This window comes from Temnothorax americanus, unplaced genomic scaffold, assembly GCF_048541705.1.
Source record: "Temnothorax americanus isolate GAGA-0224 unplaced genomic scaffold, ASM4854170v1 Scaffold3, whole genome shotgun sequence".
NCBI classification, from domain to species: domain Eukaryota; kingdom Metazoa; phylum Arthropoda; class Insecta; order Hymenoptera; family Formicidae; genus Temnothorax; species Temnothorax americanus.
Genome location: NW_027509442.1, coordinates 4,283,111 through 4,308,793, shown reverse-complemented (window position 1 = coordinate 4,308,793; position 25,683 = coordinate 4,283,111). Strand labels below are relative to the sequence as shown.

General features: G+C 42.5%; 4 protein-coding genes across 14 annotated transcripts; 1 reads left to right on the top strand and 3 right to left on the bottom strand.

The window, feature by feature from the left end:
• Nucleotides 1-719: 719 nt before the first annotated feature.
• Nucleotides 720-7,556, bottom strand: Not3 (CCR4-associated factor Not3). Of its 2 annotated transcripts, XR_013257839.1 has the most exons (10): nucleotides 7,005-7,556; nucleotides 5,814-6,046; nucleotides 5,543-5,698; nucleotides 5,275-5,454; nucleotides 4,894-5,181; nucleotides 4,477-4,732; nucleotides 3,731-4,350; nucleotides 3,404-3,613; nucleotides 2,599-3,241; nucleotides 720-939 (listed from the first exon to the last, which is right to left on the bottom strand). XR_013257839.1 is itself a non-coding variant. In XM_077412150.1 (9 exons), exons 1-9 carry the CDS (start codon nucleotides 7,027-7,029, stop codon nucleotides 3,143-3,145), a joined length of 2,067 nt encoding a protein of 688 aa, XP_077268276.1. In that variant the 5' UTR covers nucleotides 7,030-7,556; the 3' UTR covers nucleotides 720-3,142. The 2 variants fall into 2 exon arrangements, 1 of the variants encoding a protein (XP_077268276.1); XM_077412150.1 differs by having other exon boundaries at nucleotides 720-3,241.
• A 984-nt stretch (nucleotides 7,557-8,540) lies between these two features.
• On the top strand, nucleotides 8,541-16,448 carry Mesr4 (misexpression suppressor of ras 4). 9 transcript variants are annotated; one of them, XM_077412136.1, is made up of 2 exons: nucleotides 8,541-8,660; nucleotides 10,406-16,448. In XM_077412136.1, exon 2 carries the CDS (start codon nucleotides 10,434-10,436, stop codon nucleotides 16,194-16,196), a length of 5,763 nt encoding a protein of 1,920 aa, XP_077268262.1. In that variant the 5' UTR covers nucleotides 8,541-8,660; nucleotides 10,406-10,433; the 3' UTR covers nucleotides 16,197-16,448. The 9 variants fall into 9 exon arrangements, with proteins under 9 accessions (XP_077268262.1, XP_077268263.1, XP_077268255.1 ...); XM_077412137.1 differs by having other exon boundaries at nucleotides 8,542-8,660; nucleotides 10,410-16,448; XM_077412129.1 differs by having other exon boundaries at nucleotides 8,615-9,101; nucleotides 10,410-16,448.
• Nucleotides 16,338-20,204, bottom strand: LOC143900609 (cilia- and flagella-associated protein 251-like). Its single transcript, XM_077412156.1, has 6 exons — nucleotides 20,075-20,204; nucleotides 19,912-20,003; nucleotides 19,256-19,490; nucleotides 18,660-18,930; nucleotides 18,149-18,279; nucleotides 16,338-18,028 (listed from the first exon to the last, which is right to left on the bottom strand). Exons 1-6 carry the CDS (start codon nucleotides 20,093-20,095, stop codon nucleotides 17,954-17,956), a joined length of 825 nt encoding a protein of 274 aa, XP_077268282.1. The 5' UTR covers nucleotides 20,096-20,204; the 3' UTR covers nucleotides 16,338-17,953.
• Nucleotides 20,205-20,691: 487 nt separating this feature from the next.
• Nucleotides 20,692-25,585, bottom strand: LOC143900602 (cilia- and flagella-associated protein 251). Of its 2 annotated transcripts, XM_077412146.1 has the most exons (15): nucleotides 25,129-25,585; nucleotides 24,885-25,031; nucleotides 24,698-24,801; nucleotides 24,457-24,611; nucleotides 24,052-24,167; nucleotides 23,568-23,688; nucleotides 23,332-23,467; nucleotides 23,086-23,249; nucleotides 22,692-22,874; nucleotides 22,135-22,243; nucleotides 21,843-22,054; nucleotides 21,610-21,761; nucleotides 21,284-21,492; nucleotides 20,894-21,023; nucleotides 20,692-20,824 (listed from the first exon to the last, which is right to left on the bottom strand). In XM_077412146.1, exons 1-15 carry the CDS (start codon nucleotides 25,273-25,275, stop codon nucleotides 20,708-20,710), a joined length of 2,202 nt encoding a protein of 733 aa, XP_077268272.1. In that variant the 5' UTR covers nucleotides 25,276-25,585; the 3' UTR covers nucleotides 20,692-20,707. The 2 variants fall into 2 exon arrangements, with proteins under 2 accessions (XP_077268272.1, XP_077268273.1); XM_077412147.1 differs by lacking the exon at nucleotides 22,692-22,874.
• Between the last annotated feature and the right edge of the window lie 98 nt (nucleotides 25,586-25,683).

The window sequence follows — 25,683 nt, the reverse complement described above, 5'->3', positions numbered from 1 at the left end:
TTATGTCACTCTAAAACTAAAGCATCAGGATATGCGCGATTTATAATTTGTGATTCAAAATTCGCTATTTGTACAAGATTTTTGGAAATTCGTCGTTCGCCAATGTGCTTCATGATTCATGATTCATGATAATTCAGCGGTAATTTTTTTTCTATTTTTGTAATCTCTATTCTTGGGATTTCACAATTACTTAGGTATTCTTTTATAAGCACGTTATAAATATGCGAGTAAGTATCTATCTATTCAGTTAAATTTGATTATGGAAAATGTATTAAATTACCATAATAAAAAATCCATTATTGTAAGTAATCAACTTTCTGATAAATTATGTCAATTATCATAGGCTTTCTAGAGTGTACATATCGATTGATTCGTGATGATTCACGCTCTTTGATTTTATTAAAAAATTGTTCCACTGGCAAATCGATAAGAGTTTGGTAAGCAACAAAATCTCGACGAATTTGCCAACTCGCATCATTCACGAATCTTGTACGAAAGCGAACTATGAATTATGAATTGCATATAGCGCACAGTCTGGTGCAGCTTGGCTGAATTAGCAAATGGGACAGAAATTTGTATGAAGATGCTCCTGTAAGATATGAAATATAATTAAAATTCAGCAATAAGGCAAACATTGTTATACTGAAGAAATATTAGTACTGTATTTTAACGACTTGAAGTCTTTGCACAAAGCAGTATGGTATTAAATATCACTCAAATAATCACAATAAAATATATTATTAAGTAAAATCACAATTTCTTTATCATTTGCGACGAACGCGTTAGGGGAAATTAATACGAAGCATCGAAGACAGAATTTGTTATTACATAACAAACGGAGATCTTCTTTCACTTGCACGCTTCTATTTGAGTGTTATCACATAAGCAGAATATCCCGTTTACGAGAAGAAATGCAGACAAAGGAAAGCACGTTCGTCCCTACAGCAGAAAAATGTTATAACGGTCGTTATGTACAGTTTTTACACTACTGTAAAATCGATAAATTGATTGTTTTCATCAAACCCCTATAGAAAATCAGTAATCCATTGTACAAGTTTTTGTAGTACAAAATACGGTATAAGAAACACGGTAGGTGTTCCTTCGAATTTACAACTACGATGCATCTTCTAAGTCGCTAGGAGATTATTAATTGTATAAAGTGGCAACAAATCCTCATTATTTTTCGTGATATTTTTTTTTTAAACCGCTTAGCGACGCACATAATCGCGTATCGCGCAGATTAACAAATATAAACGTGCATTGAAAAATATTTTTCGGTGCTCTGCCGTTGTCTTGTCGTTGCAAAAAGCAAGTACTCGGTAAAATCGTTATCGCACATGACGTTTTGACGCGTCGGAATTTTGCCGATCTTATGCCGAGATTAAAAAAATTCCTACAATCGTATACTGTAAATCTTGCGTAAACATTTGCCGCGTACATAATTACTGTTGTTTTCTTTTACAGATGTATAATCTTTACGAGTCTCTTCGATTATCTAAAGTAAATTTGAAAAATGTGCGATTTCGTCATGCAAATAATATTGATCGCCGCAACCTCTGCAACAAGAGTATCTGCTTAGAGTACATGTTTATACGCTACGCTTTATTCGGTAATTAAATTTCATTTCTATCCCGCTAAACAATTGTATGAGAATCTCAACTTATTTTTATTACTAGGGAAGGGGGATTGTATATCTAATCTCGTTGTCGAAGGCTCTTGTGATAATGAACGACGCACTCATAAAAGGAGGAACCGCTTTGATCTGCGATGTAATGTGCAAAATTATTTATTTTTTAGATGCCGATACCATCCTTGCAACATGATCAACAATGCCTAATAAAAATCTGTGTATATTACAAAGTATTTTAACATTTTTCAAAACGACAACAGCTATTACCATTCTGTAAACTTGAAAGTACAAGATTGGATATACCGTTGAATACTTTTCTTCCTTTCTTTTTGCAGATTACGAAACAACTATAACGTTGATTTCGTTTTGTAAAAATGTTTCATAGTATCAGCAATTTATTCGGACATAAATACGTGCGTTAGCATTATTACGGTAATACTCTGACAGTTTATAATATAAATAAATTCGCACAGTACACGATTCCTCTCTGCGAGTCTCGATAAAAACAGATACGCGCACGCATATCGACAGCGATTAACGTCACTCGACGAGTTAGTAAAAGTTGAAATGCTTGTAAAGTATCATAATCTGAGGATTGCAAAGTGTGTAGCATGAGAAGCTTAGCCTAGCACGCTACAGTTAATTATACAACGCGGTACAATCTTAAAACTTCGACGACGAGCCTCGGCCTTATCAATCGTTAGAACGCATATAAGTAACCTATTTCGAAAGCGGAGTTTTAATCACGATGGATGGAATGTTTTTTCCAAACATAGGTTGAGATGATGTGCTAGTGCGTGACAAAAATCGAAACAACTTAGGTTTCATTCAAATGAGAAATAAAATATATTCCATAATATTATTATTCACTATTTCTACACATTCTGTACATTAATTCAATTTAAGGGTTTTATACCTCGATACACTTTATACAAAAAGGCTACTTATAATCTAACATTAAGACGTACCATAGCATGAGCGCCCTCCACCTTACCGCCAGACGGCAGACGGGCCGCACGCATGTTTGTACTGGTATTACAGAAGTCAGTCGCCAGCAAGTATATCATCCTTTCTCTCCCTCTCTCTCGCTCGCTTTCTTTCATTCTTTCCTGTTATCACACAGCACACTGAATCGTTCCACGTGTCTCTGCAGTCCTTCTTTCTTCGTCTTTCCCGAATCTCTCCTTCCTTTGCTTCGTCTCGTTATCATTTACAATTAATTACGATCTATTTCCCATACAATCTTTCAGTGTGTTTCTTTTTTCAATCTTTTTTTCATCTTTTTCATCGAAAAAAAGGATTAAGATTTTGTCGTCGCAGCATCGAAATGTAATGAAATGCCTTCATTGCTTTCTATGCACAAATTTGTTCATTTTTAACTGATTTTTTTTTGTTTTAATATTGGACTTTACCGATTTTATACCGAACAGAATTATCTTCTATGAAAGTTCAGATAACACAATACCGGTACAGAAACGGCGCATTTCGAAGACTCAACGAGTGACAGAACTGTTAATTCAGGTCTCTGTCCTCTAAGTACTTGTATTCGAAAGTAAATCCTTCTTTTTTCCTCTGCCCCCATTTTTCGTAGTCAAAATAGATGTACGTTCCCTGAAACACAAGTGATTCTTATAGAACCTCACCAGATATCACGCGCAGAATGTGCTACTAAGTGATTAGTTCGCTCCTATCTCATTTCTTATTATAATTCCTTCGGAGGACACAAATTATCCTTTTTCCTGTAAAAATTGAATAGAATAAAAATGCACTAACCTGCTCGTATTCCTCGTTAATAACTTTCGGTTCCTCGTGCCTCTGGAACCACATCATATACTTAGTATGAAACCTCCAGCTTTGTTTCTTCAAAGCCTTCGCTGCTAAATACTGCCCTTTAGACCCCTCCATATAATAAAATATGAAGAACAAAGTTTCCGTCGAAAGGCGTTGGAAGAACTCCACCGTATCCGAATGGGGAAGCTGAACCTGAACGAAGCACGTGCGTGTGTTAGCAGCGTCAATCCACGCAGTCGTTCGTCGTGCGGAGAGCGAATTCCGAATTTAGCATCCGATCGAAGATTGTAAAACGCTTAGGAAATGTACCTGCTGATAATAAGGTGGCGTGGTGCATGTATTTCTCGGCAAATACGAACGTAATCTTTCCGAGTCAGACGGATGGGGCATATGATAGTAGGCGGCTTCCATCATTTGGAACTGCAGTTGGTGTTCTTTCTGTAACGGTACGGGTCCTAGAGGCGCGACTCCAAGTAGCGGAGGAATGTGTGCTTCCGACGTGGCGTTGCTGTTGCTGCTGTTGCTCGTCTTGGCACTGTCAAAGATGTTTCTATTCGGCTCGGAAGGTGGTATCTCGAGACCTGCTCGGACAATTACTTGTTGGGCAATGGATTTTAGAGAGGACATGCTTCCATCGGGAAGCTTAGGGATGAGACCATTGGCAGTGGACGGTGCTGGCGAGCAGGAATTTACGGGTATCGGCGAGGATCTACTGCTGACCGACGACTGCGGCGACGAAGATGGTGGTACCGGTGTAGTCATTTCCGTTTCGCTATTGTGGTTCTGACTCTGCTGACTGTGCAATACGTGCGTCGTCGTCTGTACCGGCGCCGGATTATTATTGTGCTGTTGCGCAACGGTTTGCGGCACATTCGACGTAACGCTGGACGTAGATGACGATGACAAGATATTATTCTCGCTGTTATGAGCTACGAAAAAAAAAGACAAATTTTATGTTATTTACCGAGCCATACCTATAAAAGCGCGAATTGATCTTTTATAACAGTATCCACGAATATAAATGGTCGTGTGTAAAAAAAAATGAAATATCTTACTGGATGTTTTGTTGGAGGTAGAATGGATGGCTTGCGAATTGCTGTGCGAGGCAGCTACGGTGGCGAAATTGCCGGCATTAGTCGCGGCAATGTGATTGCTCGTAGAACTAGGCGAGCTATGGCTAGGTGTCATGGGAATGGTTTTGCTTGGAGTGCTGCTCGATAACATGTTCGATTTTATGGTGGCAGTGCTTCCCGTAGTTGGAATGCTCGCTTGCGTATTCAGTAGCGGCCTAACTGCTGTCGGTTTCACAGGCTGAAATCAAACGAGACGTCAGAAGCGACGTCACATATATCCGTATCAATAGATCCCGGCAAAAGGCTTATCGATCTGTACTTCTAGATTCCTTCGAAAATGAAGTATCGATCCCCTTTTTTACTTTCTCGAACAAAAATTGAGAATGAAAGGACCCAAACCTTGGTTTTCTTGTCATTGTCCGTAGAACTATCGCTCGAATGGTTGTGCATAGTAGAGCTCAACGTTGGCGACGGTATAGGCGAAGTACAGGAATTGGTTGAGGTTGGCGTTCCTCCGGTTTCATTGCTGTTGTTACTATCCGTCGTTGCTGACGAGGGGATGCCAACTCCGGACAACTCAACTTCATCGAGGCCGATAATATCATCGTAAATATATTCGTTCTCTTCAAAATCAGGATCTTGCGAAGATTCGACGTAATACTCAACATCGTCCTTTATCCTCTTAATCTGTTAACAATTTTCACGTGGAAATTAATAAGGAAATTATCAAATAAACCGCTACACAATCGCTTCGTATTACGCCAATCTGAAAACGCTTACCGTGTTGACTTCGACAGACATATTATCAAGCATACGTAACAACGTCTCCAATTTACGGATATGGTAGCGGTGTTTGTCCAGCTTTGCCTTCAATTCGTCCACCCTATCTTGCTTGTCTTTGTCTATCCTTTTCTTCTTTCCCGCCTGTAACGATTCTATTTCCGATTCAAATGTATCCATCTATACCAAAAGTAACGTGTTACAGCAACTTGTACTCGATCACTACCGAGGACGATCCCAGAGATGTTATCGATATAAAGACCGGTACCTGCAGATTGAGAGCGTCTATAGAACTGGCCAGCCAATTAGTAATCTCATCTTTCTCTTTCTGAGCTGGGTCCAATTTCTGAGCAGCGCCTAAACCTTCTTTAGAATAAGCCTTTGTTTTCGTCTCTCTTTCCACAACTTTAAATCTTTCCATTTGCTATAAAGCACAAAACATTTACTATATTAACTTATTCGCAATAATTCGCTTATCCTAATGTATTTAGTTTCAACTCAAACTCGTTAGAAGCAGATGCAGCAGCAAATATACTAACAGTTTCAATCAACTTCCGATAGTCGAGAAGCGTACTCTTGTCCTTTATTTCACCCGACGCGATCCAGCTCTTAATTTGATCGCGTAACCTTTGAAGTTTCTTGATTTCCTTTTTGAGATCAGCCTCGTACTTTTCCTTCTGATTGCTGTTCGTGGCATTATGAACTTTTTGCCAGATATCCTCAAAGGTTTCCACACCTTCCGTTACTTTTTTAAGGCACCGATCTATTTCACCTGAAATAACAAAACATACACAAGTTATTCCATTGTTTTATATTCATTTCTTTGATTTTATTAGAAAAATTACTTAAAAAAATTGATATATCAGCCCTCTTCACTCCTGGCTTATTCCGATTCATAAACCAATCGCATAAACATTTCCAAGAATTAAACCAATATGATTTAATGTGTTTAGTTTAATAATTATTTTACTTACTCTTTAAGAAAATAAAAAAAAAACCGAAAATCGTTGTTTACACACGTGTCGCATATATATTTACTGGAGAAGAATCTTCAGAAAAAAAAAAGAGAACAAAATTATATAAATCCTTGCAAATCAAAATCTGAAGAAGCGAAGAAGACAAAGAATACATAAAATCAACCATTATGATAGAGTTGTAACAGAAAAAAAACTCCTCATTCTTGCACGATTCTTTCAAGATAATAATTTGCATCCATAGCGAGAATCCAGAAAGCGGATCTCGAGGTACAACACAGCTCGCGCCATCGCGATTGATTAAAGAGCTAAAGTTTAAAACTTTTAAAGGTTATGCCGACAAAATAAAAAGCCGCCGCGTTGTCCGCGGCCAAGGGTCGACCGCGCGATCACGGTGGACAAGCGAGAGAGAGAGACAAAGGCGAGCGAGGTCCGCGGGCTCGTAGCCGGAGAGCCCGATCCGCTTCGTAGCCATTTGGACTACGACGCTGGATGATCGGGCCGCGCGATATACCGGGAACCGTGCGCTCTTGGCGCGATTTGCGCGCGCAATTACACGCGCGTTGGCGACGGAATCGGCGAGAGAGAGAAAGAGAGAGAGAGAGAGAGGGACCGGCGACGGGGAAGCGATCCCGGGGAGCCGGGGACGGTCGCGGACGGTGTCCCGTCCCGGATCCGACGCCGCGAGCTCGCGACAGGAACAGGCGACAACGATATATCCAAAATGTAAACACGCTGGAGACACTTTCTCCTCACCTTGCAACTTCCTTGTCGCAGCCATGGCTATGTGAACGCGCGGTAAAATGGTTCATGCATAGTCCAGACGTATTTGGCGAGATACGAAGCAATTTATCGTGGAGAAACAGCCGTGGAACTATTTATTCCCCCGTGTGATATGGGAGCCTCGGCCACAAGATGGCTTCCGTTTTCAAACGACAACGTCCGACCGTCCGTGAGTGTGTCGCGCACAGAGACCCACCGCCGAGCCTGCCCCTAGAGACTCGCCGCGACGCGTGCCCGCCGAGCCGTGGTAAATCTCCGTCGATTCGCGATTACGCGAGGCACCTCCTCCTGGCCGCGTATAGCCGGCGCGTCTCGCTTTTGCCGCCCGTGAAGGAATCGCGAGTGAGGCGAGTGGCGAGTGGCGAGTGGCATCAACAAACCGAACAAACGTGACGTACACGAGATACGAGCACGAGCAGCGAGACGGTCCGATGATACGCGTCGACGCCGCACGAGCACGCATTCTATACTCGATACGCGTACACTCGACTATACCGTCCGCCGCGCGACAATCGCGACAGGCGACTCCGACTCCGCAAGTCCGAAGTTTTCCGCGAGAGAACGCGCGATCGCACAGGGTGACGCGTAATCTAGAAACCTGACGGCCGGGCCACAAGCGCGACTTCCCTATGGCGAGTCGCGATTTTGCGATAGGAGATATACACATTCGCGGCATTCGGATAGAACCGTCGCGTTCCGACCATTGCAATCGTTAATTATCTACAATTATTTCAAGTTCTTTTTAGATTTCGTCGATATGTAGAAAATCAAAAGTAAAGGAAATTAATTATGAATTTGATTGGACGCGCTATAGTGCATCTCGGTGTAAAAACGTTTAAAATAAATAAGCCATGAAATTCTCAATACACTTTATTGTACTCTGTTTGGACACACAGTATGTATTTTATCATTCGAGATATTTGTGTTACACTTATTTACATTCAAATTAGATTAATTTGTGTACGAGGCTTTAACACTATAAAGTGCGTTTAATCGAGTAATTAGTAATTATGGAGACTCGAGGCAACTTTGAACAACTGCGATTAACTTAATCGATGATCACACATCAACCGGTAGAATTATTAATAGTGCCAATTATATAATTCATCGTCTTTAATATCTTCAACGACCAAAATTGACAACTCGATCCGTATATTAATAAAATAATATACACGTGTCATTTAATAACTCAGCTGATTAAATTAGCTAATTAATCGGCAATTGTTGGAATAACTCTCGAAACCCTGCAACACGCGAAATCCAATAAGTTTTATTTTCTAGAAACGTTTCAAAGCTCATTCAGCCTGATTGGCCCAGCCGGACAAATTATTACAGAAGCGAGCCAATCACGCCGAAGAAACTCAACGCCGCCGCTCTGCGTTAGACACGTGATAGGTCGATCTCTGTTTACCATACGTATACGCTTCGCGCGGTCGTGAAAAATTCGTCTGGACAAGACTAGAGGCGCGGCGCGCGGCGCGCGGCGCGTTCATCGGCATCGGCACGTTATTCGCAATCAGGGCTGCTCGCGCGTCGCGCGCGGGAACGTGCCGAGAGAGAGAGTCCCGCTGATCGGAGGATTCGAGTTTCGTTTCGAGTCGCCGTCGCCGCCGGTCGTCGTCGAGCGTGGTTTGTAGTCAAAGTCAAGTGTCGTCGCTGGAGTGGGGATGGGGGGTGTCACGGCCACCACGCTGGATGTACGCCGCGTGAGACGCCGTCGTGCCGCCGTTCGACGGCCCTGAGCACCGGAGCGAGCGGCACTCGGCACTCGCGATCTCGCATTCGTTCGCGCACTCGTGCCCGCACCTGTCGTTCCATCGTCGTCGTCGTCATCGCCGCTCGCATACGCGAAGGCCCGAGCTCCGAGCTTCGATCCACGTCGGGGCGACGTCGCGTCATCGTCGGCGGGCATCCCGTGACCCGTTGGGATCCGGTGCCGCCCATTGGACTCCCGGGGCCTCCGGGCCCGGGCTTAACCTCGCGCGCGCGACGGCGGCGGCCGGCGGCTCTCCGGGGGCGAGAGAGAGAGCTATGACGAAAGGGTGGCATCACTGGGGACGTGTTATGGAAGTACGGACGGTGCAGCGCTCGTTGATGTGACGCCATTTTACTAACCTTTTCGTCGCGTACCGCTACACCGAAGTCTGTACTCGGGGGCCGACGAAACGCCTCGCGTTTAACGCGCCACGCGGCCGATCTCACCGTCCGCACTCCGCGCAGAAGCACGCCCGACGCCTGTCCCCGGTCCCCGCGTTCCGCGAAAGTAAGTCTCGTCCTTTGTCCCGCGAGCTCGCCGCGGGCCGCGGTTTCCCCCGCGACCGCGACCGCGACCGCGCGACCTGCCTCCCTGCCTGCTCCCGCTCTCTCTCCCGTCCGTCTGTTTTCTCGTCCTCGCGTCGTGCGTGCGGGGTGCGCGTTTCCGTCGTCTCCGTCCGCGCGTCGTCCGGCTTCCGCCGAAAATTCGAGAGGGGAAAGGACGCTGCCGTGCCCGATCCGCCGATCTCGTGGATCCCGGGATCGACGTGTCCTCCTCCGACGCCGCTTCGCCGTCGTTTCCTCGGAAAGTAGCGGCGGATCCCGCGCGATCGCGAGACCGCGGCGAGGTCCTCGAGGTCTCTCCGGACGTGACATGTGACTGTAAATCCGAGTTCAAGATTTCTTTCTTGTTTTTTTTTTCTCTCTTTCTGTGTCTCCTACACGGCGGCAAAAGCGCGAAATTCTCGGAGAGTGGAATCGTGACGGGTGATCGTCTACGCGCGCATTGCGTCGCAATAACGACGATCCCGTGTCCATCCCCGCTGAGAGATCGCTAGCGTGATCGCGTTAACGATGTGTTTCTGTCGCAACGAAACGTCGTCTGTGTTCAAGAAGGCCAAGATCGCGGATAATTTCGAGCCTGACTCGACGTCGCTAGGATTAACGATAGTTTTTTTCGGTAGTAAATAAACGTCGCACGTTTATGTTTATTTCTACCAATGCAGATTTACCTTAATCTCGATTTAACTTGCTTTTCATCCTTTACTAGATATAAGAAGTAGAAAAAGATAAAAAGTAAGTTGAATCAAGATTAGAAATGGACATTAGCGTTAATCGTAATTACAATAGTTTTTTAGATGAATATGTTATTGGAATAATTTATATTTACTCATGCGTATTTTATATTTAGATACGTATGGAGGGGTAAAAGCCCACGGTGGGGTAAGTCAATTTTTTTTTTTAATATTGACTCGTGTGCATATGCAACTTATACGATGTATAAATTGCATCTGTGCGCACGAGACGATATTTAAAAAATTTTGACTTATCCCACTATGGCTTTTACCCCTTTATATGTAAACGTACGTGTAGCTGCAATACATAATTGTATATTTCAGGTAGATCGCCGCAACAGTCCCTACTATTATGGAAGATGAAGACGGAGAGAGTAAGGTTATAGATATGTGGAACATCTTGGAGGAGCAACGACTCAAAGATTCCACATTGGGCGACGCATTGAGACGTTCCATCGACGATGTATACACCGCTGTAATCGAAGAGGAGAAACAGCTAATACGCTACAACTCGATCATAGGGAGCGACTCGCCGGGTAATAATACCATTGCGGGGCCAAAATTCGTATTCAAGGGTTTCAAGAAGCGCATCTTGGCGGAGGCTCGAGAAGTTTCTGCCGTCGCGCCGAAGAACACCTCGCCGGAGCTGCGGCCAGCGACCCATCCCAATGCGAGGACCGGCAAGGACAAAGGGGTGGAGAGGAAGCGGAAGCGTAAGATAACGGAATACGCTCAATACCTGGGCCTACGACCGTCCACGAGGTACGAGTGCTCCAAGTGTCACGCGTGGGTCAGTTGCGGTCCCAACTCGAGACAGAACTCGTGTGCTTGTAATCCTAGTATGACGCCGATGCCCAGTACCTCCGAGTCGAGTGCCTCGGTGCCGCACGCGAGCAGCTTTAAGATCACGAGAAAAGTTTACCTGTGCTCGGCGTGTGGCACGTACTTCGAAAATTGGAACCTGTTCTTGCACATGAGGGACATACACAAGCGTCACATATGCCTCTTCTGCCTGGGCATGTTCGGCCAGGCGGAGAGGCTGTCGTACCATCTGATGAAGAAGCACAGCGTTCCGGAGATGGCGTTCTCCTCGGTGGAGGATTTCTACAACGCCTTCAAGGGTTCGTGCTATCTGATCTGCTGCAGCTGCGAGAAGGTGTTCTCGGAGACCGATGACTTCTTCAACCACTTTTGCTCCCCGGTTCTGGAACAGGACGCGACCGTTGCCGTCGCGTCGACGTGCACCATATGCAGACAGACCGGCACACATGCGAGTACCTGTAATTTCACGCTGTCGGACACGAATAAGGAATTGCGTAGCCCGTCTACGCCGCTGACAGTCGCCGATACGACGCACGCGGACGATCCGTCGCCGACGACCGTTCCCCCGACGGAGATAGCTACGAATCTCGGGGGTAAAGGACTACCGAGAAAAGCGATAAAATACAACAGGAAGAAACGCGAGAGAGACGACGTGCAAAATTCTCGCCAACAAAAATCAAGCGCACTGGCGACGAGAAAGCTCGGCGCGAAAGTCCAGTGTAACGAGAATCAATTTGATTGCGGTCTCGATGTCCAAAGAGAAATTGCGAATAGCTTACCCAGGGACACGGTCACCGAGACGATAATGGAAGTGTCCAGGTACAGGGCTGACAATTCGTCTGACGAGAACGACGAGAACGATGAACGGGTGATGAATAAAGACGTGTACAACAATCGTGACAAAGGGTCGGGCGGAAAGTCGCCGGTTCAAAATTGCCAGCTCGATTTCAGTGAACCTTACGACAGTGTAACGGAGACTATCATGGAGGTATCGCGCTATACGGGTGAAGAAGACAAGAACGAAAGAGAGGATGCAGCGTATACCTCAAATATACCTGCGTCACACACGGTTGAAAAGATGAATACCGAAGACGAGGAAACGTGCGACAAAAGTGACGTTGATCCGTCACGCTCGGCCAGTTCGAGAGCGCCTAGTCCAGTGCGGTGGGATGCCGAGGAGACTGCGACAGCGGATACGAAAGTGAACGCCACGTGCGAGACCGGAACTAAATACGACAGTCCACGGGATGTACAGAGTTGCAGTCCCGTCAGCCATTCATTGTTTAGTCCGCAACGCGAATCGCACATATCGGATTCACAACCCAGAGAGAAAGAAAATTTCGAGGATGTCGACGAGAAAAAGGTGGAGAAACCTGTCACGACGAACACCGCTGAATCTCAGACCTCGGTTTCATTTAACGCTGTTGCTTCGTCCGATAGAAGTTTGGTCATCAAGATTTGCAACAGGAACTCGCAGTTCAGCGTCGCGACGACCACCGTCACGGGTAGGGAATCCGAGGAGAATAACAACGCCGAAGGGTCAACGTCGAAGGAAAGAATGCCGAACGGTTCGGAAGTGGAAAGGGACATCGTTGACGATGATCGAGCGAACGAGCTGGACGACAGTGATTCCGACAGCGACAAACTAGCGGTAGTGGACAGTAATCCGGAAGAAGACGAGGAAGCGGAGGACGGCGATGAGGGCGAAGAAGCTGACGAGGCTGAGGACAGGCACGACGACGCGGAAGACGAGAGCCAAAGGAACCGGGAGGAAAATGACGAGACTAAAAGTGGGACGTATACCGATAGATTATTTTCTGTCGCGGAAACGATGCCGATCGGTAATCCCGACGAGACATCTGACGGTAACGCGATCGGAGATGTTGCAAACGAACAGACGAGAAGTCACACGATTGACAACAGCGGTATTGCGTTAGCCGGTGAAGATGTCCCGTGTATCGACCTGAACGTCGAGGGCACCCTGGACAGCATGGAGCTGGAGGAACTGCTGAAACGTTGCATAGAGGCGGCCAGTCCTGTCTGCGTGTACTGCAATCACGCGCGGTACATCGCCGTCAACGGCCGACAGCTGGGCCTGCACATGCTGGCGGAGCACAAGTTTCAGCCGCAGCATCCCGCGATAATTATACACGCGGAGCAGTTTACCGCGCGGGTGAAGAGGTCCCTCGACGAGCTCGAGTCCCGTTATTTCAATCTGGACACGTACAACAGCGCTGACGGCACGTACAACGTTCCGAACGTATTGATATACGAGTGTTTTCATTGCAGATTTCATTCGGCCGTGCACAAGGAGCTGTACTTGCATAACCGAAAGATGCATCAGAAGACCATATTGATCTGCATAATGTGCAAGTCGACGTTCTACAGTTACAGCGAGCTGGTGTGCCACCTGTGTCCCGGCGTTTACTCGCCGAATGTAAATCTGCGATATCGATGTTGCCTCTGCTCGGTGGCGAGTCTTCCGTCGGCGTTCCGACTGATGGTTCACGTGCGCAAACGTCACCACGCCTGCGACGTCTGTCTGGAGTCTACGGGCAATCAGCAGCGTCTCTCGAATCACGTGTGGAAGCACAAGCTACATCATTTGTGTTACAGATGCGGCATCGCCTACCGTAACAAACCGGATATCACGAAACATCTTTTCTGGAAGCACGGTACGGAGAGCGTCCTGTGCCGGAAATGCCTGCAGAAGAAGTGGCCGCACATATATCACTTCTGCATACCGCCTACGGCGTTCGTCTGCGAGGAATGTGGCTCGAGCTTTGGACGCGCGGTAGCGCTGAAGGTGCACAAGAGGCTGCATTCCGGCGATTTACCGTACGGCTGCGACGAGTGTGGGCAGCGCTTCATATCGCGGAAGCTTCTAGCCAAGCACCAAGCGGCTCACAGGGAACCCGAACCTGAGGACGTTCACGCGAATGTAACAGACGTGGTTAACGCTCCACCGACGGACAAAGATGAGAACGTGGATAAGGATACGACTGTGGCGGCAACCGACGGGGACCTGACGACGGGAACCGAGACCGTGTCAAAGAACGTCAAAGAGGCTGTGAAAAGAGTAGTCGACGTTTACGATCTGCCGCCGCTTAATCTGTCGTCCGAAAGCGACACGGATAGCGAGGAAGAGAAGCCCCCTTCCACGGAAAAACCACCGGAGAAAGAGAACATCGACGAGGACGCGACGAAGAAGAGTGAAACCGCTGAAATAACCACCACCGATGACGATGACGTCGCCGTAAACAACGATATAGTCGAGGTAGAACGGAACGAGGAGGAGAAGAAGCAGGAAGCGCGCATTATGGACGGCATCTGGGACAATTTTAAGACGTATGCTGCCAGTCTCGACGTAGAAGAATCCGCCAAGAATGTTGCGTTGAAAGAGAGCGTACCTGAGACTGACGCAGCGTACTTGAGAAGTATCGTCCTTTCTGATCACGACTATTGCGTGATATATTCCTCCGACAAAGAGAAGAATGAAGATCAGGCTACTTCAATGGAAGATGACGCGAAAGCAAATGAAACCAAATCTAAAAGAAGTCCGTCGCCCGGTACTCCCAGTCGCAATACTGGATGCGACAGCGACGCGAACAAACGGAAGGCGAAGACCCCCAAGAAGAAGAAACGAAGCGGCAGCACGTCGTCCACGAGCGACTCTTCGAGCGACAGTGACTCGAGCAGTTGCTCCTGCGGCACTAACTGCAGTTGCAGCAGCTCTTCGTCCGGCAGCTCCTCCAGCTCTAGCAGCAGCTCCGATTCCGACAGCTCCGCATCCGAAAGTTCACCCAGGAAGCAATCCGGCGGTCGTAAGGACCGAAATAAGAAGGAGAGGGAAACCACGCGGGAGAACAAGTCGCAGTCTGTCGAGCCAGAGAATAAGCCGGAAGATAACCCGGAGGTCACAATGGAGAACGGTTCTATGATCCCCGAGGTAACGAACGAGCCGTCTCCGGTGAAGCCGCTCTTGCGAGAATCTGACTTGGAGACCGAGGAAACTGAGACGGACGAGGACTTCTACGACGAGTATCCTCAGCTGCTCGCTAATAAGTTGTTGGCAGAGAAGCGTAATCAATTGATGTTGTTGGCTACTGTAGCGCCGGCATCGACGCCAACCTCGACGCCGACCTCGACGTTAATGCCGGCGATAGAACAACCGCTAATGCCACTGAACAACGGCATTCTGGTCGCGGAAACTGCACTGCCGGATCCGATCGCAATGACCCTCGAGAATCAGCAACCGCAACAGCAGCAGCAGCAGCAAAAGAGGAAAACGAAGACGAAAAAGCGACGAAAGGGCGAGAGGAGCGGTAAACGTAACGCCATTACAACAGCCACCGTGGAATCGATCAAACTGAACATTCCCAAGGCACTTTACCAGAAGAATGTGGGATTCGTTGCATCGTCGCAGCCGACGTTACATCCCAACAGCAGGTCTTCGACGCCGAACCTGTTGCCGGCTGCAACGTGCAACGACTTTCACAGCGGCAATGCTGCGAACATCGCGGTAGAGATGCATCATCAACAGCAGCAGCAGCAACAGCAAGCGTCATCGGCCACCGCCGTCGCCGGCATACCGAATCAGAACGTCGGCGGCAGCGGCGGCACGGATACGGAGAACAAGAGAGTCTCGAAGAGGAAACGCGTGCCGAAGCGTTTTTACGGCGACTCGAGCGACGACGAACCGCAAGAAAAGCAGTCGTTCGGTCGATGGCGGAAAATCGAGACAAACATCACAGCTACCACCACCATCACCCCGGCTTTCGCGCCGTTACCGCCGACGACGATAACGACGCCGCCAAATTCGAAGCCTCTGATATCGAGATTGTCCTTAGGCGGGAAGACCATTATACAGACGTACGGAAACAGGCCTGCTCAAGTGGAACAGACAGCGAGCCAGCAGCAAGCGGTTCTACCCGAGGCGTCACCAATCGCCGCGCCGGCGTCCGCCACCGAATCCGAAGGTACCGCGGAGAGCAGCAGCGACAGCAGCGAATCCGAGACAGAGAATACCGTCAGCGTAAGTCAGCCGAAGATCAATCCGATGACGCCGGCCGTCGGTGCGTCGATCACGGAGCGACCTGGCAAGATCTACTGTTATTGTCGTTGCCCGTATGACGAGGTGTCGGAGATGATAGCCTGCGACGGTGAGGACTGTCGCATCGAGTGGTTCCATTTCGAATGTGTTGGTATAATGGTGCCGCCCAAGGGCAAATGGTACTGTCCAGACTGCAGGAAGAAGCATGGTATCGTACAGAACGACGAGTACTGCGATTGATAGTTGTCGCATGGGACGACAACGTCGACAGTATGTTATTATTAAATTCGAGCGATCGGATCGTTGCTTTTTTTAGAGGTAAATGCTAGAATTTTTCTTCTTTCTTTTTCACGAGCGTACGAAAAGAAAAAAAAACATTGCTACACTGTTCCACGTTGATATTTTTCTTAAGCCGATACACAGAGTGTTTGTACATAACTATGTAAATACGTCTTAGAATAATTATAAGAATGAAATAAGGTTTTTTGTGTACATTTCTTTGTACTTCTTTTAACGACGGCGTATTGTATAAATACATAGCGTTATAATAGGTAGATGAGTAAATAAGTAGATAGATGATATCACCGGCAAGGTATTACCATCAACAAGGTTTGCTTTAACCACGTAAATCTCTGTGAATTAAACTTATAATACAGTATTCGTTTCACGGTTTATTTATATATAGATATTTCATAAAAAGCATACGTATTTGCAACAATATATGTATATTGCTGCAAAATTGCACTTTTTCATCTGCGTCATTAAACGTGGAATGGAGTACAATTTTGAATAAAAATACAATATTATAATAAATATTGTATTTATTGTATGTAATATTGTTGTAGACAAATAATGTTACCTGTCTACGAAGTATGTAGATAACAATAAAATTAATACTGTATTATAAGCTAACAAAGATCGGTAAGATCGCGCAAATTTCCGTAAAAACGGTGTTTAATGGTACCTTGTTAGTGATAGATATGTAGATAACGGTGCGAAATTGTACGCGAGCCTAGCAATGTGGCAAGGTTGCGTCTCACGAATCTTGGGATCTTCGCCTGACGCGCCTGATTGCAATTACATTTACGATCGTTGGCATTTCTGGCGGTGTCTGTACCTCGGTCTTAGCTATCCCCATTGCGATCGGCGTTCGAACTCTCGATACCTCTCCGTTGGTCCGGCAAGACCACGCTGCTAAATGTATAACTGTCGAGTTTAATTTTCCTGAAACCGCGGATACGAAAACGATTGTCTTGTTTTTTTACTGATACCGGACTCTAAATTTTGAAATCGCTGTATCCGCTAAGGGTCATTGATTGGTTTCTTTAATAACAGCGGTGTACGAATATCGTGTAGCGCTTCCTCAAAGCAATGTACCTCTCGGGAGGCGAATCTTTCCTTGCTTCTAGTCTATCGTATAAGTATTGTCTTGGAATAAAACCTTTTTCTTTCAGTCGAAACATCCTCCTTCCGCCGACAGTTCTATGCCAAGCAGAAAAAGCCGGTCAATGGTAATTGTCTGTGGTTGTATTAATTTTATCGTATCGGATTTACAAATATCAGTCAACAGGCAGAAGACGGCCGTCGTTCTTTGGCTATGAACTGTCGATTAATAAAATAACGACGCAATCGCGAGTACTATAATATTAGAAGATGATGAAATGTTCATTGAAAATTTTGCTGAACAGTATTACAGCAACAAGAGTACGAATCTACATCATGCTGTTTTATATTATCTCCTCGAATTTCGTGTGTGCCGTGTATAACTTGTATACATTTTTACGCGAATCGAAGGAGCGAACGACGGAAAAACGCCGGCGTTTTCTTTTAACGCCTCTCTTAATTTTAGTTTAAATTTTAAAAGAACGAAACAGTTGTGCGCGCGGTTTTTATCTTTGGTTTATCGATCGCTTGCGTTCAACGGACCTCGTCACAGCGGTACATAGCTGTAAAAAAAATATCTCTTAAGAGTACTGCAAGTGACCGTGCTGATTTCGTCAATTGTCAGCCATAGTTTCATCCGGCAATTTGACACCCATGATATCCATGGCGAAATCTTTGTAAGATATCCTCTGTAACATAACGTAATAATACATTACTCTCGGGAAGCCTAACTACGAGTATATCTTATTTATCGCCCATTTCCGTGTTTTAAATTTAAAACATATTGTGCACGCGAGGGAGATAGTTACCGGCGGGAGAAAACGGAAATTGAAAGACACAGATCTTTGCGACAGACTTGGTTGAGCCTCGACCATTTCCTCGGTGGGAGACATGATTGTCTTGAGATGTGTATACGCTTCTTGCAAAGTCAACGGTTCACCTGTGACAAATAGCAATATAAATAAATAAGAAGAGGAAGATACGTTATTGAACACCAGAAGTAAGACATTTATTTTGAAAATGGTGCAAGTCCAGTTTCACATTTATTAACTCTACGCGATTTATTTAAACTTTGATGAAGTATTTATGTTTTCTTTCTATTCAAAAAAGCTCAATTTGTTGCATTTATTAATATACACATGATTACATATTTTAAATAGAAGCATAAGACAAAAAAAGGACTAAATAGAAATAAGTCTCAGACTAAATTTGATAAACTATTAGCTTATATTAAAATGTAGTTTATATAGTAATGTTAGTAATTTAAAATACTTTTGATGGAATTAATTAACAATAAGTAATGTCAATCAACGGACTTACCGATAGGTTTATCATCTTCCATCAAAGTTTTCAATATTGTCCCACCGAGTAAAATATCTATAAACTGCTCTCGCGTTAAGGTAGAATTGTCCATACTAACGGAATTCTCTTCGACGAATGTACAAAAGGCTTTCTTTATGTGGCGTATGCAAAGTCCGAACGCTTGTCGATGATTCACGTAGAGTCGCACGAATTCTTCAAAACTAATCTCTTCGACAAGTTTACTGGTTTCAACATATTTGTAGCGTACTTCAGCCATGATATTATCTATCTGAAAAATAAATTCATCTTAGCGAATCCTATACTTGATACATACAATGTCTCGAAATAAATAGAGAAGTTGTTACTATATATTTTAACGCAATCAATACAAGAACAAAAATCGATTGTTCACTTGAATACAAACGGACTTTATTGTCGAAAATTTTTAACTTAACAGCAGAAGAAAGATGCCTAATATCAAAAATTTTTTAATTGGATTAAATAGTACATTTTTTTTTTTTTTTAAATAAAAGTATTTCATTAAAGGATTCGTCACTTAAAATTAAAATCCTGACTTTTAAAGTTGTATATTTTGTGATACTGCAAAGATATACCTCTTTGTTGGTCGGATAATATCCCATAGCTCGCATAAGATTTGGAATCTGCTCGACAACCACAGTGTCGGAGATGGTTTTAGCAGCGATCGTATTCTCGCCCTGATGTAATATCTGCGCATAATAGAACAGATCCTTCATCTCATTTGCCAACCATCCTTTTTTCCCACCTTCGATAAGGCTGTAAAACGGCGAGAGTCCTTCGCCACCTAATCGCGCCATTACATCAACGGATCTAGAACAATGATATCTCTTTAATGGTATTAAAACTCGTCATGTATCATTACGGCCGTGTTAGAAGATGATGTCAGAATCGATAAATTTAATTTTATAATACAGACCGAAGTAAAATGAATTTTTCCCTTGTATATCACTCATGTTTGATAGAACGAGGGCAACTATAATAATACCAATGACTTTCTTGAGTTTACAAAATAACAAATAATTATAAATTTTTATTAATCATTATAAGATCTATTTCCGCTACAAACGCATTTAAATTAAATAATAGGCTTGTCAATAAAGAATTTGTTTTAGTAATATGTCAGAAAAATATATATATGTATATATATGATTTATCACGTTTGACATCAAAATTCAACACGGTCGCAATAGAAAGCCGGGAGTCCAAACTACTTTATATAACGCAAGTCAACCTGAATTTGATTTTCCACACTAACACACACGGATCGTTGTAGCCTGCGGTAAAGAGTATTTCTTTATTGCTGCAGATAGAAATACTTATTATCTGTAAATAGAGATGGATTATAATACTCGTGTATGTCAGTTAAACGTAATTATGTACATAGTACGTCTAACTTTTTGCGGATGACCCGTCATGCCGACGACCTTGTATGGATTGCCGTCCAAAGGCAATAACTGAAGGCCAATTTCTCTGTCGGTCGCGAACACAATGTAGCCATTATTGTTAACAAGTTTGTCCGCTAAGATCTATAGACATTGTAGCAATTTTTAACGCAGCATGCTAGTTAATTAATTTTAAAGCGAGGACATTTCTTTGATGATTGAGAAAGTAAACATTTAAATTAAATATAAAATTCCGAAAATATGCTCTTTATATTTTTTAATTACACACTATCATAAGATATTTAATGAATATCTTTGAGGAAAAAAAAATGTAGTTAATTAATCGTCTACTTACATATGACAAATTAACGCGCTTAATTTTTTTTATTATTTTCATGACTTAAAGTTTGATTATTGATTAACTATTTGTTTACAATCTTCCTACTATAATATAATTTACATATTTCACCGCAATTATATACTTTAATAAATATTTAATTGATTAGAGAAGTGTCCTTGCTTGTGATTATACGTAGGATGTTTGAAGATCATATCTTTGTTGAAAAAAATTAAATGTAAAGAAACTGTGATTATTAGCCTGATAATTAGAGCTCTTTATATATTCAAATCGATCGGAAGATTGTCCTAAAATAAAGTCCCATATTGCGTTACTTGAAAATATTCTACTGGTTCTTCGAAGGTCGGTCCTAAGTAAGTACCGTGAATTGTCTTGGTAACATCACTGAAGATCTTGTATTTGTGCTGTAATTATAGATTAGGATAAGTATTATGTTTTGCTCACGCAATCTAGATGAATCGCAGGACTATTACTTCAGAATTTGAGATCACGAGGAATCTTTCAGTACCGGACTCGGGATACCATGCTAGGCAAAGGGGAACGGCGCTCTGTTCGATTTGATCGATACGTAAAATTTGAAGTCCTGGCACTGGATATGGTCCGCTGTAATGGAATTATAAAATGTAGCTAGCAAATTATTACCATTTTCAAATGCTTGGAAAATTAACTAAATCTTTTATTTGCTCTTCTAGTGCTTTATAAACTGCTCAGTATATAATGACACGATATTCTACATACTTATGATCCAATTTCTTTAATCTTATTCACAATAAAATTTAAATATTTTATTTAAATCCATCAATTTATTTGAATTCGCATCTTTGAAGCAATTTCCATAAAACAATATAATTCACAGATACAACCTGCGCGCGAGATCATATTCGACGAGCTCTCGATCCTCTCCCAAAGAAAAAAACTGCGGTGCATCGGAATCGGATGCGGCCGAACCAAAAAGTATGTCTCTGATAGGTAAACAGTGCGAGTGATATTTTCCAATCAAGTTCCACATGTTGCATTCCTTCGACGCGACGGTCTCGTTTCTTTTAAATACTACCACGGTCAACGCGTTATCCTGAAAACATTCATTGATCTTAAAAATCGATAAATTTATTTACTAAATTAATAATTAAATTTTTTGTCATAACGTTATTCGCATACCACGAAATGCGGGACAGTCAGGCTTTCTTACCGCGTAAGCCATGTAGTTGGCGCACCGCGTGAAAGCGATTTTATTAACAGCCGCCGAAGAATGCTTGTACGGTATTTCGTCTATAGGATCCAAGGTAATGTGATGTAGAATCCAGATCGCCCCATTTTCTAAGCCGCACACCAGCATATCGCCTAAAAGAAGATAAGTATTTTTCTCGTGAAGATTTTCTTCTCTTCCTTTATAATAATAAAGAGACATTCATCGATATATACATCTCGGTGAGAACTTTAGAGCCGTGACGGTCTTCAAGGTCTCGTGGCTTTGCGGACAGGTGACATAAACGATGTTTTCGTCGGTCATTTGTTTAGCGAGAATCGGCTGATAGTCCGGAAGAGGTGGCGTGCTCCTGGATATTATCAGAGTGCACTTTTCATGATTGTATAAATGCACAGTACCTTGCGCGTCACCCACAACCACATAATTGCTGTTGTTGAAAAATTACTATCGTTATTACATTCATTTCAACAAAATCTTGCTATAGATGCTTATTTTTAATTGTTCTACCTTTCTGGGTGAGCGTCCATACAAGTCGGAATTGAAACCGGATGATGAAACACAAGGTGACATTTCTGCTTTCGGATTTCTATTAGTGCTATTACGCCCGTAAAAGAACCTAAGACAAAAAAAGATTCAAGATAAAAGAAGAATGCGATAATATATTTAGTAATATCTATATTATATATATATATATATGTTATAATATATTGCTGAATGTAAAATATGTATATGTGTGTGTGTGTGTGTGTGTGTGTGTGTGTGTGTGTGTGTGTGTGTGTGTGTGTGTGTGTGTGTGTGTGTGTGTGTGTGTGTGTGTGTGTGTGTGTGTGTGTGTGTGTGTGTGTGTGTGTGTGTGTGTGTGTGTGTGTGTGTGTGTGTGTGTGTGTGTGTGTGTGTGTGTGTGTGTGTGTGTGTGTGTGTGTGTGTGTGTGTGTGTGTGTGTGTGTGTGTGTGTGTGTGTGTGTGTGTGTGTGTGTGTGTGTGTGTGTGTGTGTGTGTGTGTAATGTTCTAATATATTAAATAAGTCATATAATATCGGGAATCATTTCAAGAATTTTCTTACATGCAAGAAAATTTCGGACATTAAATGGAAAACACTGTAACGTAGTATCCGTTGGAAAACAACTCGGTATTGTTTCGTTAGTTGTCGTGGATTTATTACTCTTGTAGCTTTGTAGAATGTGTTCTGCATTTATAGTGAGTTCTGATAAGACTGTCCCCGTTTTGCTATTATCTTGACGCTCGTCTGATTCATGAAAATATTTCAGTTTGACACGATCTACATTCTATTTTTCCTCTCCGTTAAGTATATTGATATGCACAAGCCTCTGCTTTCCTCTTTACACTTTGATATCAAATAAAAAAATACATGATAAAGAGGAACAACCTTGAAACCCTGAAAAACCAGGACTCTCGAAAGAAAGACATTAGGCTGATCCTTTCAAAATAAATCTTACTTTCAGGTACATCGTCGGCAAATGCCGGAGCCAGCAAATTGGATTGGAGATCGAAGCTTATCCATCGAATGGAGTCTAGATCGCAACTCTGACACCAATATAAAAGTCTTAATTGATAATCATAGAAAGTAATGCGGCCATTCGAATTTCCCGTGACAAGCATACTGTGAAATTAACAATTAGATCATTACAAGCGGCTATCGCTAAATTTACTAGAGAGATTTTGAATTCTAAATTTATATATACCCTTCGTTATCAAGCATAACAGTAATACTACTTTTCTGTAAATTAAGAGTCTTTATATGTTTCTTCTTCTTACAACCAGTATCATTGACAGCATGTTTGTCTTCACAAGAAACATTGTCCCATATTAAAACGCAACCTGAAATAATAGCAATATCGGACAAATATTATTTAATCAGATTAATAATTAATAGATAACAAATTAATAAATTATTAAACAATTAATAAACAGACCGTACCATTTGTACTCGCTGTCAATGCTTGTTGTATTTTTGGAACGTAGCACGACACATTAAAGATACCAATATGTTGAAATTTTGTCATAATTTTGGGGCAATCGTAGCTCAAAGCGTAACCATTCTTATTCATGAAATTCAGAAGAGATGCATAATATAGTGTCATAAATGAAGTCGTTATATCTTCAAAATTAAATCAAACATTAGATGAAATATAGATTTATGAAGTATTCTTTCTTTTTATGAAATATCTAGCATTTTTTCTTCCCAGTTTTGATTTCAAAAATATATATTATTTATATTACATTTAAAATACCTATTTTTTAAATAAAAAAATTGAAATTTTATATAAACCTAAAGAAAATAATTTTGCATGAAATTGTACTTCAAAATATTGTCATAACTTTTTACTAAATTATATCGCTATTTCGTTTAACTCCAAGATATATATACGATTATACAAATAAAATAATGCATTTTCACCAACCCAAGTTAGGAATAGGACATGATAATCGGTGGTCAATGCAAATTGTTCCGAACGCTCGTCGTTGAAAGTTATTCCCTTGACACGTTCAGATGTAATATCGATTAACGATATCGATGCTAAAAATATATTGATTAATAAATAAATCAGCACGATTCTGGATTTTACTGTTTTAAATTCAATAATCATAGATAAAATCTTCAAAATTTTAGTCATAATAATTGCATTTTCCTATTTTAATAATTGGACAAATTTTCTTGTAAAAATAATTATTAGATATATAACAATAATGTAAAAAAACATCAAGATGCAAATATAATTCCCAATGTAAAGGTATAATTGATATTATGGCATCGAATTTTTTAAACAAATAAATGATTAACGAATGTACAGATGAAGCCGGCAAACCATCCGATTTATCGCTTCCATTGGTCCACAGCCAGAAATGCACATTCTGACATTTTCCATCGCTAACGGTGACTATTTGTTTAGCATTAGGACTGATACCGGCAGCTGCGATATCTTCACTACCATGCGGCTTAAATAATGTGCAAACAGGAACCCTGAAGACATCAATAATTTCGCTAACTTCTCGATACATAACATGTCACTATATTATTTGTACGAAACCTGAAAGAAAAATAGTTACCCCTTTTCAGTGTCCCAAACCACTACCGCACCATCTTTCCCGGAATCCGCTGTTAGCAACCACTTGCCGTCACGCGAAGTTGACAGAATTTTAACAGCGTTTCGCTAAAAAGGACAATTAGGTTTCTCTTCAGTACTATTTGCCAGTAATTATCATTGTTTTGCGGCAAATCCAAACGTATACCGACATGACCTAGAAGTGGTAACATTTTCCTCGAACTATAGTCGTAAATCACGGCCACGTGCGAACAGGCGTATCCCAATAACGCGCGATTTTCGGTAGTTAGATTTATGACTGGTGCCTCCGGATTCATCCCGAAGGACCATTGCAGTTTCTGAAGAAAAGCAACAATTTTTATTTAAAAAATTTTTACTAAAAAAATATCAGATTTGCCAATAGTGAACTACTTTTTTTTTAATTTTTTTACTCACGAACGGGCAAAGATCGTGCTCCGCGAATCTTTGCTCGAGACATTTTTTCTTCGCGTTTGTTTCAATGGTTTCCGTCTCTTCGTTAATTTTGATTTGAGATCGATCGGCAACCGATGGAGAAGCGGTGGCATAGGTATACATCGCCATCTTATAACAAACTACGACTGTAACAGTCAATTGATACCTAGGATAGAAAGGATTGAAATTGATAAAGTAGAATTCGCATTTAGGTTTTCAAGATGACTTCGTTGATATTAGAGATAACAAAAATTGCTTTTAAACACATATACAAATTTATTGAATATTTTTAATATTATATATATATAATAGCAATATAAATTTATAATGGTTATTTTTATAAAAATATAGTTTCTATCACGTTAGAAATGCAGTATCTTGTGAATATTTTGCTATGGCGAAACTATAGCAATTGTAAATCATTTAAAATGATTTACCATAACATTACTAACTCTATTTGCTACTATTGTATTCGAAGATAAATAATTGAGATTAAATAGGAAATTTATTTTGGATACTGGTGAGGAAATCTATTTT